Genomic DNA, 17,290 nt, shown 5'->3' on the forward strand with positions numbered 1-17,290 from the left:
TTTTATTTAAGAATATCTTAAACTAACAATTTACATTTTAGCATCATATTTTATTAGAAAAATAGAAGAATTTTATTCAAAATTTAAAGTAGGATGAAATTTAATATTAGCTCATTAGTAATTTATTTAGTTAATTAATATAAGATAAGTTTGAAAGTGAGGCGAGAAAATCATAAAATAAATGCTTACAATGAATGATAGGTGTTACACATTAATGTTTTATTATATAGTATAGTATAAATATATATTTATATTGATATAAATAGATTATTATATTGTAGTAAAATTTGTTAACAAAGTCTCAGTAAATTTAACCATTTTATTTAAAACTTGTAAATGTAACGAAGTCTCAATAAATTTAACCATTTATTTAAAACTTGTAAATGTAGAAATGATAAATAATATTAGTTAATTTTATTTTAAGTTTCGTGAAACTATTTGATATCAAACTAAACAAAACGTTCAAATATATAGGTAATATCAAGAGTAAATTACGATTTTGGCCCCTGTGGTGATATCACTTTTATTCTTTTAGTCAAAAAACGAATTTTTTAACATCTGAGCCTACAACGTCTTTTTTTCTAACCCTAGGGTTAGAAAAAAAGACTTTGGGGTCCAAAAGGGTTAGAAAAAAAGACGTTGAGGGCTCAAATTTTTAAAAAAATCCTTTTTAGGCTAAAAGGTTAAAAGTGATATAACCACATGGGCCAAAATCGTAATTTACTCTAATATCAAATTAGATAACTAAGTTTGAATTTGAAATAGATAGATAAATATAAAAGTAATTATTAAACTAAATAATATTTAGTAGGACGATTATCTATAATTAATTAGAAGAGATTAAATTAAAATTATAATTATCCATAAGAGATGGTCTAAGACCGTGGGGTATGGGGGGCTTGGGTTGGGACATTTGTTGACACGTGGAATGGGAGCCCCCCACCACCAAAACCCACGCCCATGGGGTATGGTGGGGCTTGGGTTGGGGGCATGAATTTGGTTTGGCCATTGAGAGTCTGCCATGTCACTTACTAGCCCGCCCCATGCCCGGCTTCAAACCCACGCCAATGGGGCCACGCCCAAATCCACGCCCCAACCCAAGCCCCCGGGGTGGTGGCTTAGGCGTTTTCAGCCAACCCACGCCCCAACCCAAGCCCCATACCCCATAGTCTAATATGATGACAAATGTCCTTGGTTTTTTTATTATATGTATAGATAATCCAACAAGCTTTTCAAATGACTAGAAGGATTATTTATCCAAATTTGTTATCTTTTGTATATTTGATTTCGAAAAACATCTTTTCACATGTTTATGTCTTTTTATTAATTTTCTTTCATAAAAATCCACTAATACGTCAGTTAGATATTTTGGCTGACGGGGGATTGTCTTCGACATGAACCCGGTGATCAATAGGTCCAGTACATAAAAAGTCACCTTCCAAAAAAAAACCATTAGATATTTAACAAAAGAGAATATATACACCTAATAGTGTAGAATAAATCTAACCAACCAACTAAGTTTCCTAATCTACTGGAAGACTATTTCTAAAAAATATTTGAGATAAATACAAAATACATAATACTATAATATAATACACTAATACTCTTAACTACTAGGTCAAAGCCTAAGTAACAACATTTTTTAATGATTAGGGGCTCAACCTGTGTTTGTCAGACAACCACATAAACGCAAATTACAATTTCCGTCCCTATGTATTATAAAATTAGAAGTGAGGGATTGAACTTCTAGTTAATCTTATAAGAAACCAAACAACCATTATATCGTTTGATTTTAATATATTTAAATTATGCATCTGCTCGGTGTTCTTTCTCTAAGGGCATGTTTGGCTAAGTTTATTGAGTTAAAAAGGACTTTTAGGAAAATGACCTTTGGGAGAAGGACTTTTTAAAAAGGAGTTTTTAAAAAAAGTGTTCGGATTAGCTTATGGGGTGGAAAAAACCTATATCAATAAGTTGTTTTTTTAAAAAGTGTTTGGCTTAGCTTATTGATGTAAAATGACTAAAATGAATATAAGGACACAAATATAAGAGATGTTATAAGGGGTAATTTAGTAATTTGATTATTGAAAAGTCATAAGCTGATCAAGAAGTCACAATTTCTTAACTTTTCAAAAACTCTTTTTACTTCTTTGCAAAAAGCCATTTCAAAAAGGACTTTTATGTTATCCAAACACAAAAACAACTTATTGGGTTTTTAATTAAGTCAAGAGTGAATTGCAAGTTTTGTCCTTTATCTTTAGGCCATTTTGCAAGTTTTGTCCTTTATGTTTAAATTTGACAAGTTTTGTCCTTTATGTTTGAAAATCAAGCACGTTTTACCCTTTGGGGCAAAATGTGCTTGATTTTTAAGGACAAAACGTGCTTGATTTTTTAAACATAAAGGACAAAACATGCTTGATTTTTAAACATAAAGGACAAAACGTGCTTGATTTTTAAGGCCCAAAGGGTAAAACGTGCTTGATTTTTAAACATAAAGGACAAAACTCGTCAAATTTAAACATAAAAGATAAAACTTGCAAAATGGCCTAAAGATAAAGAACAAAACTTGTAATTCACTCTTAAGTCAATAAGCCAATAAGTTGGTTTGAAAAGCTTAGCCAAACATGCCCTAAGAATTTGCTCTTTTAAAGTGATAGTCAAAAGTAAATTAATATTTAAATTATGCATCTGCTCGGTGTTCTTTATCTCTACGAATTTTGTTCTTTTAAAGTGATAGTCAAAAGTAAATTAAATAATTAGATATTACCCATTTTAGTAAATATTTTACATTTTTCTCAAAAGAAAAATAAATTTCATTGCAAAAGAAAAACTTTTCATCAAAAACTGCAAATTGATAACCATGTGGTTAATGAAAAAACAATAAACCAGTAACCAAAAACTTAACCTTAAACTACAAGCAAAGTCTTCATTCAACATGTTTCACTTTTGTTATAATAAAAACAAAAACAAAAACAAAAACAAAAACAAAAACAAAAAAAAAAACTACAAAGAAATCTTAATTGATAGAAATGACACAAAGCCACCATAATCAATCTTTGGAGCTATCTTTTGAATCACAAGGATGAACACATCTCCAAAAGAAGCCCAAGCTGCTGCCCATTATGTTCATTATCACAGCCGAAACCGCTGGAGGTAACGCAACCATTGCTGAGCTGAAATGTGAGGCTGCTAAAACCACACCCAATGATGAGTTCTGCATTCCAACCTGCAACGAAAGTTGTCTGATAACGGGACCGAGGGTAATATAGACTCTTCGACCCCTATGAGATAGAGATAGTTCCATGCAAATTTGGCAAACAAGCAGATTGGATGACGGGTTACTAAAGGTACATCTGTTTAGACCATGTGAAAATGGTTTGTTGACTTGTTGGTCAAAGGCGTTTTGGATCAAACTGGATAATAGGTAACTGCCTAACCGGGACCACTTCTTTTTACCACGAATGAAAACGGGCTATGGATTGACTTATTGGAATGTCAAAGTATTACCTCAATGGATATGGCTCGGCGTTGTCGCTCTTTAAATCCAGCTAGAGTTGCAGCTATATACCTGCAGGAACACATTTCAATCATCAAAAACATAATTATTATTAATATATTTAAATTGTTACTAAAATGAGTATCAAAATGATGAATTAATAAAAATATTACCCGACAAAGAAACCTGCAAAATGAAGTAACAGCACCGAAAGCACAACCATTCCCATTTCACTTGAGAAAAAGGCTTGAGCGTAAACAAGGGGAGATACGTCTGATGATAAAGATGGGAGAACCAGTGATGACTTCAAAAGACCCACATTTTCGGAGAGTACGCTAAAATCACAAGTGAAAGACAAACAATAAAACAATGATTGCATACAGAGATAGATACATATATATATATATATATATAGGAGAATTTCACCTATGTATATATATATATATATAAACGATAGGTGACAATTTCACCTTTTTATAAGGAAATGGGTCCATGCGTATCAAATTTTAGTGATAACGGGTTAAATGAATAAAATTAGCTAAAAAATCAACAGGTCAAAAGTCACTTAATGTGTAAATGTCCTAAATCATTTTATTAAAGAAAATACCTTGGTTTTTAAATAATATAGTTTTGGTAATCATATTAAATACATTATGTATTTACAAAATACAAAAATGGATCATTTGATCCGCATATAATTTACATGTTTTTACCCGAAACCATTTGTCACCTCTAGTGAAAACATAATACCTGCAAGCCAGTAACGATGCGGTCAAAACGGTTAACAGTGGCGCAAAAGGCAGTGCGGCTTTCACTGCCCGGGGAAAGATCCTCTGCAAATAAGAGCCCACCAGAACGGGTGCAACAACCACCTGATGATAAACCATGAAGATAACGTTAACAGAATGTACTCAACCGGTTGCATATAAAGATGTACACTTTGACGTTTTTTAAAGTCAAACATATTGCTTCTCCAAAAAAATTTGATACGCGTTTTTATCACAAAAGTATACCATTTTTTCTTGTTTTATTATAGTTCCCTATTTTTCTTGAACTTCAAAAAAAACTATGGGTGTAAACAAGCCCAAAGGCTCGAGAGCTACTCATGATCGGCTCGGTTAAAAGCTCGAACGAGCCGAGCCTTAATGAGCCCGAGCCCGAGCTTGAGCCTGAAATACAAAGCTCGTTTAGGCTCGCCAGGCTAAACGAGCCCAAACACAATTTTAGTTTTTTTATATTTAAAATAATAATAATGATGATAACAATGACGCGCCGAGCTTTGGCTCGTTTAAGCGATATTGAAGCGAGCTCGAGCCGAGCTTTTAGCTCATTTGAGGTTGTTCTCAAAATAGCTCGAGTTGAGTCGAGCCAAGCTCAAATAAGTAGGTTTGATCCAAGCGAGCTCTAGCCTAGTCGGGCTCGGGCCGGCTCGTTTATACCCCTAAAAAAACCCATACGAATCTTGTATTTAAAGTTGGTAAAATTCACATATGTTCAATTAGCCAACAAACTAAAATGTGAACAAATTCATATTTAGATTTTAGACAAAAGGGTGTATTTAAGATATACAAGTGAATAATAAACTACTGATGATTGCTGACCATTATATCTATTTTGACTTTATAATCAGTCGGTTTGACCATCAGTCAACAGAAAACTCTTAACCCTGTTGTAAAATTACCTGCAAGGTGCTGACTGAAAGTTTGATGGCATCAACGTGAACATAAGTTCCCGCTAAGACCATTGTCAAAAGAGGAGTAAGAAGCACTGCGCCAAGAGTGCTACATACCGTCACTACAATAGACAATGGCACATCTCCTTGAGCAATCAAGGTCACCTGTAACACTATAAACAAATGTGCCTAAAAAAGATAATTGATAAATCATACAGTTTTACCAAAAAACCCTTAGTTGAAACCTGGGGTTGAAGAAAGATAGATACTTACCACGTTAGAGGCAGTACCTCCAGGACAACAAGAAAGTAATATTATACCGACTGAAAGAGATTGTGAGAGCCCCAACATTTTGCTTATTGCAAATCCAAGAGCCGGCATAATTGTGTACTGAGCAGCACATCCAAATAATATCTACAAAGAATAATTAACCTCATTTTACATATGAATTTTATACGCCCCACTTGCGGTATGCGCATACAATGTATATATGGGGGGGCAAAAGTGAAAATGCACTAATTTTAACGTTATTTTACTAATTTCGTGAAAATAGTGTTAAAAGAGGGGATGGTTAATCATGCATCATGTGGTGGCGTTGATAGCCGAAAGACAAGGGAGTAGATGCACTAATTGGCCTTTGTCTTAATTGCCGAGTGTTATGTGCCTTATGTCCAACGTTTGATGCAAAACTACCATCGAGCCGGGGCATCACCAGAGAAGCAGCTTCTCTAATCCTACGGGTAGAGGTAAGGCTGTCTACATACACCGAGTATGATAGTATGATGATGATGATGATTTTACATATGAATTTTAGTAATTTTTTGTTTTTAAATTTTCAATCAACTACTTTCTACTACACTTCATCTAGAAAGATGCACCAACAACTTTCTACTTCCCTTAAATTACCAAAATACCCCCACATCAACACTGAACTCAAACAACACACCCGAAAGCCAAACTTAAAGCATTTCAAGATTCCATTATTTAAAACATACAGAAAGAGGCCTTTGCATGAACAAATTGACCAAATCTTTGAACTCCAGAGTGATCCCCATTGCAAGCATAATAAACCCAAGTGAAAAGCTATAAGAACCGGGAGCTTTTTCGACAAACCATGAAAAAGTTGAAGGCTTTAAGCAAGCAACAACACCCCCCACTGTCACATACACAGGATACAAGCTTGCTAAAGTGGACAACAAAGATTTCCATTTGGTATTTGCAGGTGTTAGTGTCACAGAAGGTGGTTCTTGTTGAGTTGATCTGGGTATGGAGATTCTTGATCTTGAAAGTTGTTTTTGAGGGGTTTGAAAGATGAGTTTGAGTGTGGGTTTGAGTGTAAAGTTGGATCTGAAAAGAGGGATTTGGGTTCTTGAATGATGGTTTTTGTGGGTTTGGAGAGTGAGATGAGGAGAGTGGCAAAAGGTGAGTGACATGATGTTGTTGGGGTGGATTCTCACTGGGTTAGTGACGTAGAGGGTGTGGACCGTGTGATGGTTGTTATATAGTTTGGAGTAAATTACGATTTTGACCCGTATAGTAAGCCTGAGTATAATATTGATTCACGGAACGATGTGAATAGTGAGTGAAACAAGACGAATCCAGACTATTATTATTGGTGACCCAACCCAATCTTTTATTAAAAAAATAATATGTCTTTCTTTCACCTATACAAACCAACCTGACGCTACTCAATTTTTAACACACATTCACGACCTTCCCAACCTGTTTTTGAACGAACTCGGTTTTAAAAAAAATATATCGGGATGCTCAAAAAAAAATTAAGAAATACTGTGTATTTAGTTTTTCTTTTAAAGTTTAAATATTATAAGTTATTTGATTAACTAAATTATTAGGGTTATTAGTTTGGGTTGTAGATTGGTGTGAGTTTTTTCTTTTTAATTTTTTAATTACTTAAACTTTTGTCTTGTTGATGACTAACACCAGGTCACCAATGAACATAATTACTTAACCAATGAACACTAAATCACTAATGAAGATAGTCTCATAAAAGGATATTAATGGTGAAATAAGTCGATGATGATATGCTCTTAATTTTTTAATTACTTGAACTTTTGTTTTATCGATGAGACGATGAATAACACTAAATCACTAATGAAGATAATCTCATGGATGTTGAAGGGGTATGGTCCCAAAAAGTCGCGCAAACCTCATAACAGGTTGCACGTGAGACCATACTCCTTAGCATAACAACCTGATAGTAACAACCTCACGCAGCTTACGTCACATTATGACTTAGCCCCGCGCGAGGAAGAGCACATAATGAAGTCAGATAGCAACACTTAGCATAAAAACAATGGTATAAGTGAGCACACTAGCCCCGCGCGGGTTAGTGGCCACCAAACAAAATCCCCTCCATAAGAATACGCGCTGTTACCTACAGAGGTACACAGGGTACAAGTGGCAGTAAAAAGAGCCAATGAACGTCCAGCAGGCTCTGTTCAATCGTGCGCCACGATCTTCTGACGATAAGTACACAAGGACGCCTACATGGCACCAATCAAGAGACGGGGACAACTGTCCCACGATCTCCACTTGTCTGCTGATGACAGAAGGGACAACAAGGCCGACAACAATGACACGTGGCTCCAATCAAGGTGCGCCAGCACCGACGAGCATCTAGAAGCCACTAAGCAGTCGAGGCCAGCAAGGCAAAGAGCATATTCGTTGTTGTCCGTTTCTGGCCCAAGGCCCATCAGCCCACAACCTCTTACACCTCTCCGGCTATAAATAGAGACCTTCATTCCTCAGGTTATTCATTCTATTCTCTCGGCTCTCACTCTTAACTACTTAATTACTCTCAAAGCAGTCGCTTATTCTCACGCCGGAGCCCGGTTAAGAGGGAAACCCCCACATTCCCCTCTTAACGAGTAACGGTGTTCTGTTTTGCAGGTTGATTAACCAGTAGGAGCTCAAATACCTCAAAGAAGATTAACCACTATGATAGGAACATAAACCCCTCTAATTAATACCTTAATTAGATCACTGTTTCTTCATTGGCGCCCACCGATTTTTTCTATAACCACCCTCATCTTCTTTATTTGAGCCTTTGACATCTTTTCATCCTTCGACTATGACTGGTCAAGGAATCTTTCCAGAGTTCGGCTTCGGAGCCAACTCTAACACGGCCTTGGGTGAAGGAGTCCAAAACCTCCAAGCCCAAGTCGAAGAAATAGGTGAAGTTGAGATCACCAACACGGGGGGTCAGCGCGGGAGCGTTACCCGTATCACACAAATGGTTACCCCAGGTAACAACGGCGAAGGACCGTCCAACCCAGCGCCGCCTCAAAATGTATCTGCATTACTTGGCTTACCAGAGGGCGAAACCCCAGCCTCGTGGTATGCCAAAAACATCGCAACTATCAATGCAGCATACCAATCGCTCATCGCGCAGCAGGCAGTTTTGACGGCAGAACCGTCCTTGGTCACCCCTCCGAGTCAGGGGATGCGCCAAATACCACCACCGGCCAATATACAAGGCAGAACCAACAGGCCTCCCCCTACAAGACGTTTAAGCGTACAAGACACGCGCGATACAAGAGGGGAGACGGATAGTCACTATGAGTATCCATCGAACCTTCAACGAGGCCCTGTGCACAGCCGGCTCACGCCGCGCAACATGAACAACGAGTGGGAAGAAACCGACCCATATGACCCTACATGGGAAGGTGATGAAGAATCATCGGTCTTTAATCGTTTACCAAAGAACCACGAGTACTATAAGCCAAGACAACACATTGGCTATACAGAAGAAGCTGAACGAGATTTCCGCCTGGCATACAGACCAGCGGAAGCTGCGGAACACTCCAAGTTTATCCCGAAAATCGCACTCGCACCACTCTCACGAGAGAAGCTACCCCCAACCGTTGGGAAGTTCAATGGGTTGACTGACCCAGACGACCACGTCAGAACATTCACGAGTGTGGGCTGCATGGGAGGTTGGAACATGCCCATGTGGTGCCACCTGTTCATTCAGACTCTTACCGGAGCGGCTCGCGCCTGGTTTGATAGCCTTCCGCCCGGAAAGATTAAGTCATGGACAGACTTCAAGACACAATTCTTAAGCTATTTTAGCCAACAACGTCGCTATCAGCGTGATACGGCGGAAGTAGAAGATATATGGCGAAGGGATGGTGAAGGTCTGGAGGACTTCATCACGCGTTTCAACAAAGAATGTTTAGAGATCGGCGGCGTCAGTGAGCAACTCATGCGCTGCCACTTCAAGAAGGCTATACGCTGTGATAGCCTCATTAGAACCATCACAGGCAAAGATGGGATGCCAAAAGAGTGGGATAAACTGATGGAGGCAGCGAAGATCGTCGCGCAAACCGAGGAATCCCTTGCTGGTGGAAAGGGGTATTACTCCGAAGATCGATTCTCAAGAGCAAACGAGAGACCGCGCGACAACAATAACAAGCGCAACAAGTACAAGAGTCATGACTGGAAGTCTGAGAGACCCAGAGGCCGCGACGACAGGCCACGTTACAGAGAAGATGCGCGAGAAACGATTGACCGAATCGGTTACAAGAGAGCGGTCAGAGACGAGAATCGTGACAAACACTGGACTCCGCTCACAAAAACTCCAAAGGAGGTATTGATGACGGAGAATGTCGATTTCAAGGCGCCAAGGCCAATGACAAACAAGAAGGGGCAAGACCCTAATTTGTACTGCGATTTTCACAAAGATTCAGGGCACCTAACCGACGACTGTTACAGCTTGCGCCAAGAAATCGAAAGAGCGCTCAAAAGCGGCAAACTAAGCCATTTAGTGAAGAATGTGCGCAAGGACACTCGTCAGCTCCAACGTCACGATGAAGGTAGCCACAAAAAGGTGAGACGGCTAGAGACTCACATGGTCAACGGACCAAGATACACCGCGAGAGAAAAAGGCAAACGGCCCTACGAGCCTTCTTGGCAAGAACAGCAAGTCATATTCCCAGTAGTGCGCGGCGGTCCTCGCGCCACACGACCCGTCGTCATTACTGGTATAATTGGTCACTATGAAACAGAGTACATCTTCATCGACCCAGGAAGCACAGCCGACATCATCTACGAACAATGTTTCAATCAGCTGGATGAAGAGGATAAAGCGCGTCTCGAACCTGTCGATTATCCTTTGTCTGGATTTTGCAACGAGATGGTTTTTCCTCTCGGTCAGATCAGTTTCCCTGTCACGCTCTCTGACGGGAAACATTCAAGAACAACAAATGTGAACTTTATGGTAATGCCAGTAAAATCAAGGCATGATGTGCTTCTTGGGAGGGAAACACAAGGCGAGCTAAACATGGTGACGTCAACGCCTCATTCTGCAATAGGTTTCCCAACCAAAACAGGAGTAGCAATCATATACGCCAAGAAGGAAGTAATGTCAACTGACGAGCTGCGCCCAACAAAAGCGGCAAAGGTCTCTACGACTGAGCCGGAAAAATGGGTTTTAAACCGAAAATACCCCGAGCAGACCGTGACAATTGGCCACGCCATTTCGTCTGACATCAGAACACGTCTAAAGCAACTGCTGTTCCGCAACATGGATATATTTGCCTGGACGCCGGCAGACATGACCGGTGTCCCGCGCAACATCACCGAGCATTGCTTAAACACGTACCCATCTGTCGAGCCAAAGGTCCAAAGAAGGCGCAGCCTAGGAGCAGACAAGACAAAAGCAATGAACGAGCAAGTATGCGAGCTGCTTAAGGCCGGGATCTTGCGAGAAGTAAGATATCAGAGTTGGGTGGCGAACCCTGTGATGGTCGAAAAATCAAATGGCGGATGGCGCATGTGTGTAGATTACACCGATCTCAACAAAGCATGCCCAAAGGATTGCTATTCCTTGCCAGAGATCGATAAAAAGATTGACTCCCTCGCGCCTTACAGATGGAAGTGTTTCTTGGATTGCTATAAAGGATACCATCAAGTGCAGATGAAGCTAGAAGATGAAGACAAGACAGCCTTCAGGACTGATCTTGGAATATTCTGCTACACCAAAATGCCTTTTGGTTTAAAGAATGCAGGCGCGACTTATCAACGCTTGATGGACAAAACCTTCGCAGGTGACATCGGAAAGCACATTGAGGTTTATATCGATGATCTAGTGGTGAAAAGTCCCGAGGAGGACCAAATGTTAAAAGACATCGAAAAAACGTTCAACTCATTGCGCAGCGTAAATATGAAGCTAAATCCAGCCAAGTGTTCCTTTGGCATGGAAGAAGGGAAGTTTCTGGGCTTCATTGTCACAAACGGCGGTTTTAAGGTGAACCCTGAGAAGGTACAAGCTATAGAACGAATGCCTTCACCAAGAAACATCAAGGAAATGCAACGACTAGCCGGCCGGCTGGCCGCGCTAAATCGTTTCCTCTCCAATCACGCCGCAAAGTCGTATCCCTTCATTAGCACGCTGCGCAATTGCGTAAAGAAGCAAGAGTTCAAATGGACCCCGGAAGCAGAAACAGCTTTTCAACAAATGAAAGCGTGTCTGATCGAACTCCCTACGCTGACGGCACCATTTGAAAAAGAGCCCCTTGTGCTGTACTTATCCTCCTCGGATAAGGCAGTAGGGTCAGTATTGTTGGTAGACAGGAATGGCGTGCAAACCCCGATCTATTACGTCAGCAGGGTACTCACAGACCCGGAAACAAGATATTCCACAATGGAAAAGCTGGTTCTTGCCTTATTACACGCCTCCCGAAGATTGCGCCGATACTTCACAGGCCATGTGATAACTGTGCTTACCAACTTCCACATTGGCACTATACTTCAGAAGCCTGAGACATCAGGCAGGTTGGCGAAATGGGCCATCGAACTCGGCGGCCACAACATCTTGTATAGGCCGCGCCCAGCCATTAAGGGGCAGGTCCTCGCCGACTTCATCACAGAAGTGCCGGCTGATAAAATCAAGGAATGTGAAATGATAGAAACTCCCAAGGAAAACACAACAGAGGAGACTTGGATGCTTTACACTGACGGGGCATCAAATGAAGATGGCGCGGGAGCAGGTTTACGTCTAGTGAGCCCAGAAAAACACGAGTTTACTTACGCCATTAAGCTCGACTTCAAAAACACCAACAATGAAGCTGAGTACGAGGCTTTTCTGGCAGGCTTACGTCTCGCCATCAAGATGGGAGCAAAAAACTTGCGCGCACATGTTGACTCACTCCTGATCGCAAGTCAAGTAAACGGCATATACGACGCGAAGGGAGAAGTCATGGCCTTGTATCTGGAACAAGCGAAGGAATTGCTACAGCAATTCAAATCCCACAAAGTTATACACATTAATCGCTCAGAAAACAAGCCTGCCGATGCTTTGAGCAAGCTCGCCTCGACTTCCTTTCAACATCTCGCCAAGGATGTAAGGATAGAGGTACTCAAGAACCCATCGGTTTTATTGCGCCAAGTTAACGTAATCGAAACAGGGCAGACATCATGGATGACCCCCATCATCCAATACTTGCAAGAGGGGGTGCTTCCCGAGAACAAAGCGGAAGCAAGAAAGATCCAAAACAAAGCCTTACAGTACGAAATGAACAGCGGTATCTTATACCGAAAATCCTTCCTGGGACCACTACTGCGCTGTGTGGACCCCCAGGACGCGAATTATTTGATAAGGGAAATCCACGAAGGGATTTGCGGCATCCACTCCGGACCAAGGATGGTTGTCGCGAAGATCATGAGCGCCGGTTACTACTGGCCTGGTATGCATGTTGACGCAATGAAGGAGATCCGCAAGTGTGACTCTTGCCAGAGGCACGCTCCAAAAACGTTGCGGCCTAAAAATGATCTTATCCCCGTGTCCACCGCATGGCCCTTTCAGCAATGGGGAATTGACATGGTGGGACCTTTCCCGGATGCCCCCGGCGCCGTGAAGTTCATCATAGTAGCTGTCGACTACTTCACGAAGTGGGTAGAGGCCAAAGCCCTTGCATCCACCACGGCTATGATTGTGCGCAAGTTCATATGGGAGCACATCATATGCAGATTCGGCCTCCCGCTCAAGATCGTGACAGATAACGGCACCAACTTTGCTTCAGACGATCTTAAGAACTGGATGAAGGAGATGAACATTGAACACACTTTCACCTCCGTTGCGCACCCACAAGGCAACGGACAAGTGGAAAGTGTGAACAAATGCATCGTCGAAGGGATAAAGGCCAGATTAGGAACAAGGCGGCGCGGATGGGTCGATGAGCTCCCAAGCATTTTATGGGCTCATCGGACCATGCCAAAGACGAGTACCGGCGAGACCCCTTTCAGCCTGGTCTATGGCTCAGAGGCGGTAATCCCGGCGGAGATTGGCCTGCCCTCGCCGCGAATGACCACGGTCAACACGGTTGACAATGAAGCGGAAAGGCGTCTAGACTTAGACTTGTTAGAAGAACGACGCGAAATCGCAAGAATCAGAGAGGCCAAATACAAAACCCAGCTGGAAAGGTACTACAACACAAGGGTTCGCATTTGTACCTTCAATCCAGGGGAGTACGTCTTTCGCGACAACGAAGCATCAAATGCGGAACGCCCAGGGAAATTGGCACCTAAATGGGAAGGCCCATATCTGATTCATGAGGTCCTGGGCAAAGGGGCCTACAAATTGCGCACCTTAGATGGCCACATCTTACCAAGAACTTGGAATGCGCAACAATTGCGCAAATGCTATATGTAATCTTTTCGGCCTTGCGCCATTTTTCAATTTCGCTACGCCGGCTACGAGCCATTGGCAAATATGTATGAAGGCCTAAGAGCCAACTTCTGACTTGAATGAAAACATACGACATGTTTTATTACATTGTTTTTTCGTTACAAATGCATGTTAAACTTCTGATTAGCGCGAAAACACTCCAGCATTTTGAGATGGTTCAAACCACCTCCAAGGTCCGCCGCAAACAAGGCGCGGGACCGGGTGGCCACCTTATACTTGGAAAACGCTTCCATTTATTCGAGCCAATTTAGCATAAGTTTTTATAACAATGCAGTAATTGCAACAAAAAAAAAAACAAAAGGTTCCATTAACATCTTGCGCAACTGCGCAGCATCATACATAAGACTAGCAAAGAAATTACAAAGGCACCAATGCCTATCCACTATCTACTCAACAAACTATCCTATTCTTCGCGACCATCATCACCATCATCTCCGTCGTCTTCACCATCATCATCATTGCCATCATCGCCATCATCACCAGCTGGCTCTTCGTCGGACAACTCGACGGTGACCGGTGGATCGAGGATTGCCTTAAGACGCTGGCACCAGTCGTCTTTCTTTAACGATTCGACAACCAACTCCATGATAGGCAAGGAGAGGTTGTCATAGGAATTTTCAGCACTGGCCAGCGCAGCATCGGCACGATCTGTTACTGAGCAGTGGCTTGTGTCAAATTCTTGCCCAAGCATTTGCTCAACATGATCAGCACACTCCAGGTAACCCCCTCGGTGACCCACCGCACGCGCCGCATCTGTCAGAGCCGCCACAGCGCGATCTAGCTCGTTTGCATTCAAGATAGAGTTGGCAACCTTCAACAAAAGATAAGCATTAAAGAAAAAACTCTTCAAGTCAAATTAAGAAAAAAGCACAAGGCACTTACCATCACTACTCCACGAGTGCGCATCCACTCCGCTTCTGAGACAAGTGTATCGACGATACCTTGAGCCTCAGAGTAGTTGGTTTGAGCCACATTCAGCGCGGCAGTGCTCACAGCACGCGCCTCCTCAGCATCAGCAGCCTTGACCTTCTCAGCCTCAAGGTCAATCTCCAAAGACTCGCATCTATCGATTTGCTCATTTAAGCGACGCTTGAGTTCCGCTATCTCAACGTCCTTGGCATGGAGATCCTTGTCCTTGTTAGACAATTGCACCTTGGCTTCAGTCAGCTCAACCTAAAAATTGACAAACACCTTGAGAATTGACTTAGAGAAATTTCGTAAACAAAAAGGTAGAGCGAGAATCAGTAGAACTAACCTCCATCTGCTGCTTGGCAGTTTTTTCACCCTGCGCCTCCTCCACCTTTGAGGTCAAGTCCGCAACTGTAGCCTCAAGACCAACGATCTTCTGTCGTAGAGCATAAGTACGCTCGTTGTCTTGGGCGCATATACGCTTAAACTCGGCCTTCTCCTTGGCCAGTTGCTCCTCAGCATTGTGGAGTTTTTTCTGCAGCCCCTCGCGGCCCCACTCCTCTGCCTTCTTGTCAGCCTCAAATTTGGCTCTTTCTTCGTCGAGCGCAGCCTTCGACTTCTCAAACTCCGCAATTCGCTTCAGAGTACGCTCGCGGTAACCCTCCCAATCGGCACGTTCTCTGACCATCGTCCGCCATTCGCGAACGATCTGATGGTTGGCAGAGCGGGCATTGGCCTCCCCAAGAATATAGGTACGATATAACATCTCATGGGTTTTTGCCCTTTGCCGATTAACCTCACCAGGGGGGAAGGAATTCAAAAACCATTCACGCGAGGCGCTAAACTCAGCAAATGTATCCTTCTGTTTTAAGCTCCAAGGGGCATGATGGAGGGCATCACCGCGCTCTTCTTCAGTATATGTCTTGTAGTAGATATCTCCAACGGTATCTTTCGCCCCTACCACATTGGGGTTATAACCCCCAGCTCCACCAGAGCTCGCGCCACTTGAGGAAAAGCGGCTAGAAGCCTTGGAAGTAGTAACAGGACCGGTGTTAGGGGGCTTGGTGACCTCAGGGCCTGGAGGTTTAAGAGGCTGATCCATAGCCTTTTTCGCCGCCATCTCCTTCTCCAAGGCCTGCTTCTTAGCCACCTCAGCCAGCCTCTCCTGCTCCGCCCTCCGCTTCCTATCCTCCTCCTCCTTCTTCTTCCTCTCCTCCTCCTCCCTTTTCTTTCTCTCCTCCTCTATCTTCTTCTCTTCTTCTTTCTTTCTCCTCTCCTCTTCTTTCTTACGCGCCTCCTCCACCTTTCGCTGCGTCTCAGCCGCCTTCGCGGCGTCCTGAGCTGCAGCGTCAGTGGACTTGACGGTTATCTTGGGCCTTTTCGCCCCCGCCTCAGCGAATGTAACCGCCTTTTCAGGGGTCTTCTTCTTGATCTCTACAAAACAAGGCAAGTATAAGCAAAGAAGTTTTTTAAGAAAAGAAGAGAAGAAAAGAACATACCAGGAGAAAATTGATACAACGAGCGCAGCCTGCTCGTCTTCCCTATCGCAGGGATCACAACAGATTGAGGCGCGGAGGCCACACCAGTTGTAGCCTCGCTCCTACCCCTTTTTCGCCCAATAAGTTGAGCAGCAGCATCTTCCTCTTCCACTTCTTCGTCCTCTGGGAAAGACGGAGTCGCGCCAGCTTCAGGGTTGCGAGAACCCGCGCTCCCAGAACTCTTCGACCCACCAGCACCAGCTTTCCCCTTAGCTGCATGTGATAAACCTTCATATGAGTCACTGATGATCACATAATCATCCAAGTCACGTTGACGAAGGCGAAGAGTACCTTTGCCAGCAGCAGCTGTTGCGCGACTAGGGCCAGTGCCCTTGCTGGTCACCTCCGGCTCCGCTTTCTTCTTCTTCTTCACCGGTTTCTTCTTCTTCTCCTCTGGGTCAATCCCCAGGTCGCGCAACACACCTGCAAATATTTTAGACCAAGAGCTTAGCTCGCCGTTGGAAGATCCTACGGACTCCTCGCTGGAAAGATAGAAAGTTTCTTTCCCAGCGAGAGTCACAGAGCGCAATGGACGAGGTTTTGGGTATTGCGCACCTTCAGTAGCGGTCGGCGGCGAAGCGAAAGCATCAGCAGCTGGAAACATGAAGTTTCCTTTAATCTGGTCATACCAGCTCTCTTCATCATCGCGCACTGCGCGAACACCCATGGAGCCACCAAAGGTAGTGAAGGCAGCTTGGTAGAGTTGCGCTTCTATAAATAAAAAAGTGTAAGAAGCATTTGCAGCAAATTTACTTAATCAAACAAAGGACTAACCTTGATCGCCAAGCTTTAGCACAGGAACCTCCCTGCTGCTAGGTGACCACTGGTCACTCATTTTGGCTGCAACTAAAACATTTTCCCCAAACACCCGGTTAGGGGTTGGGGTCAGCTGTTGGTACCACAAAGCCGTCTTCGGGATCGGCAGATCTTCCTTGGGTATGGCCTCAGTCCATTCCCTAAAGGTCATA

General features: G+C 42.9%; 2 protein-coding genes across 3 annotated transcripts; one reads left to right on the plus strand and one right to left on the minus strand.

Annotated features, from left to right (window-relative positions):
• Positions 1-2,889: 2,889 nt before the first annotated feature.
• LOC110881162 (probable sodium/metabolite cotransporter BASS2, chloroplastic) lies at positions 2,890-6,646 on the minus strand. Of its 2 annotated transcripts, none has more exons than XM_022129524.2 (7): positions 6,164-6,646; positions 5,442-5,582; positions 5,178-5,333; positions 4,247-4,368; positions 3,670-3,831; positions 3,508-3,568; positions 2,890-3,226 (listed from the first exon to the last, which is right to left on the minus strand). In XM_022129524.2, exons 1-7 carry the CDS (start codon positions 6,599-6,601, stop codon positions 3,050-3,052), a joined length of 1,257 nt encoding a protein of 418 aa, XP_021985216.1. In that variant the 5' UTR covers positions 6,602-6,646; the 3' UTR covers positions 2,890-3,049. The 2 variants fall into 2 exon arrangements, with proteins under 2 accessions (XP_021985216.1, XP_021985211.1); XM_022129519.2 differs by having other exon boundaries at positions 5,178-5,357.
• A 2,840-nt stretch (positions 6,647-9,486) lies between these two features.
• On the plus strand, positions 9,487-14,026 carry LOC118490437. The gene is made up of 3 exons (XM_035988076.1): positions 9,487-9,736; positions 9,878-10,590; positions 14,003-14,026. Exons 1-3 carry the CDS (start codon positions 9,487-9,489, stop codon positions 14,024-14,026), a joined length of 987 nt encoding a protein of 328 aa, XP_035843969.1.
• The last annotated feature ends 3,264 nt before the right edge of the window (positions 14,027-17,290 follow it).

The sequence above is a fragment of the Helianthus annuus genome, chromosome 3 (assembly GCF_002127325.2).
Source record: "Helianthus annuus cultivar XRQ/B chromosome 3, HanXRQr2.0-SUNRISE, whole genome shotgun sequence".
NCBI classification, from domain to species: Eukaryota; Viridiplantae; Streptophyta; class Magnoliopsida; order Asterales; family Asteraceae; genus Helianthus; species Helianthus annuus.

Coding starts and splice junctions, on each gene's coding strand:
- LOC118490437 (XM_035988076.1), top strand. CDS start 9,487: ATGGAGGCAGCGAAGATCGTCGCGCAAACCGAGGAATCCCTTGCTGGT. Junction 9,737..9,877: donor AGCGGTCAGAGACGAGAATC/GTGACAAACACT, acceptor ACAAAGATTCAG/GGCACCTAACCGACGACTGT. Junction 10,591..14,002: donor GCCCAACAAAAGCGGCAAAG/GTCTCTACGACT, acceptor ACTTCTGATTAG/CGCGAAAACACTCCAGCATT.
- LOC110881162 (XM_022129519.2), bottom strand. CDS start 6,601: ATGTCACTCACCTTTTGCCACTCTCCTCATCTCACTCTCCAAACCCAC. Junction 3,832..4,246: donor GCATCGTTACTGGCTTGCAG/GTATTATGTTTT, acceptor TTGTGATTTTAG/CGTACTCTCCGAAAATGTGG. Junction 3,569..3,669: donor TTTGCAGGTTTCTTTGTCGG/GTAATATTTTTA, acceptor GTGTTCCTGCAG/GTATATAGCTGCAACTCTAG.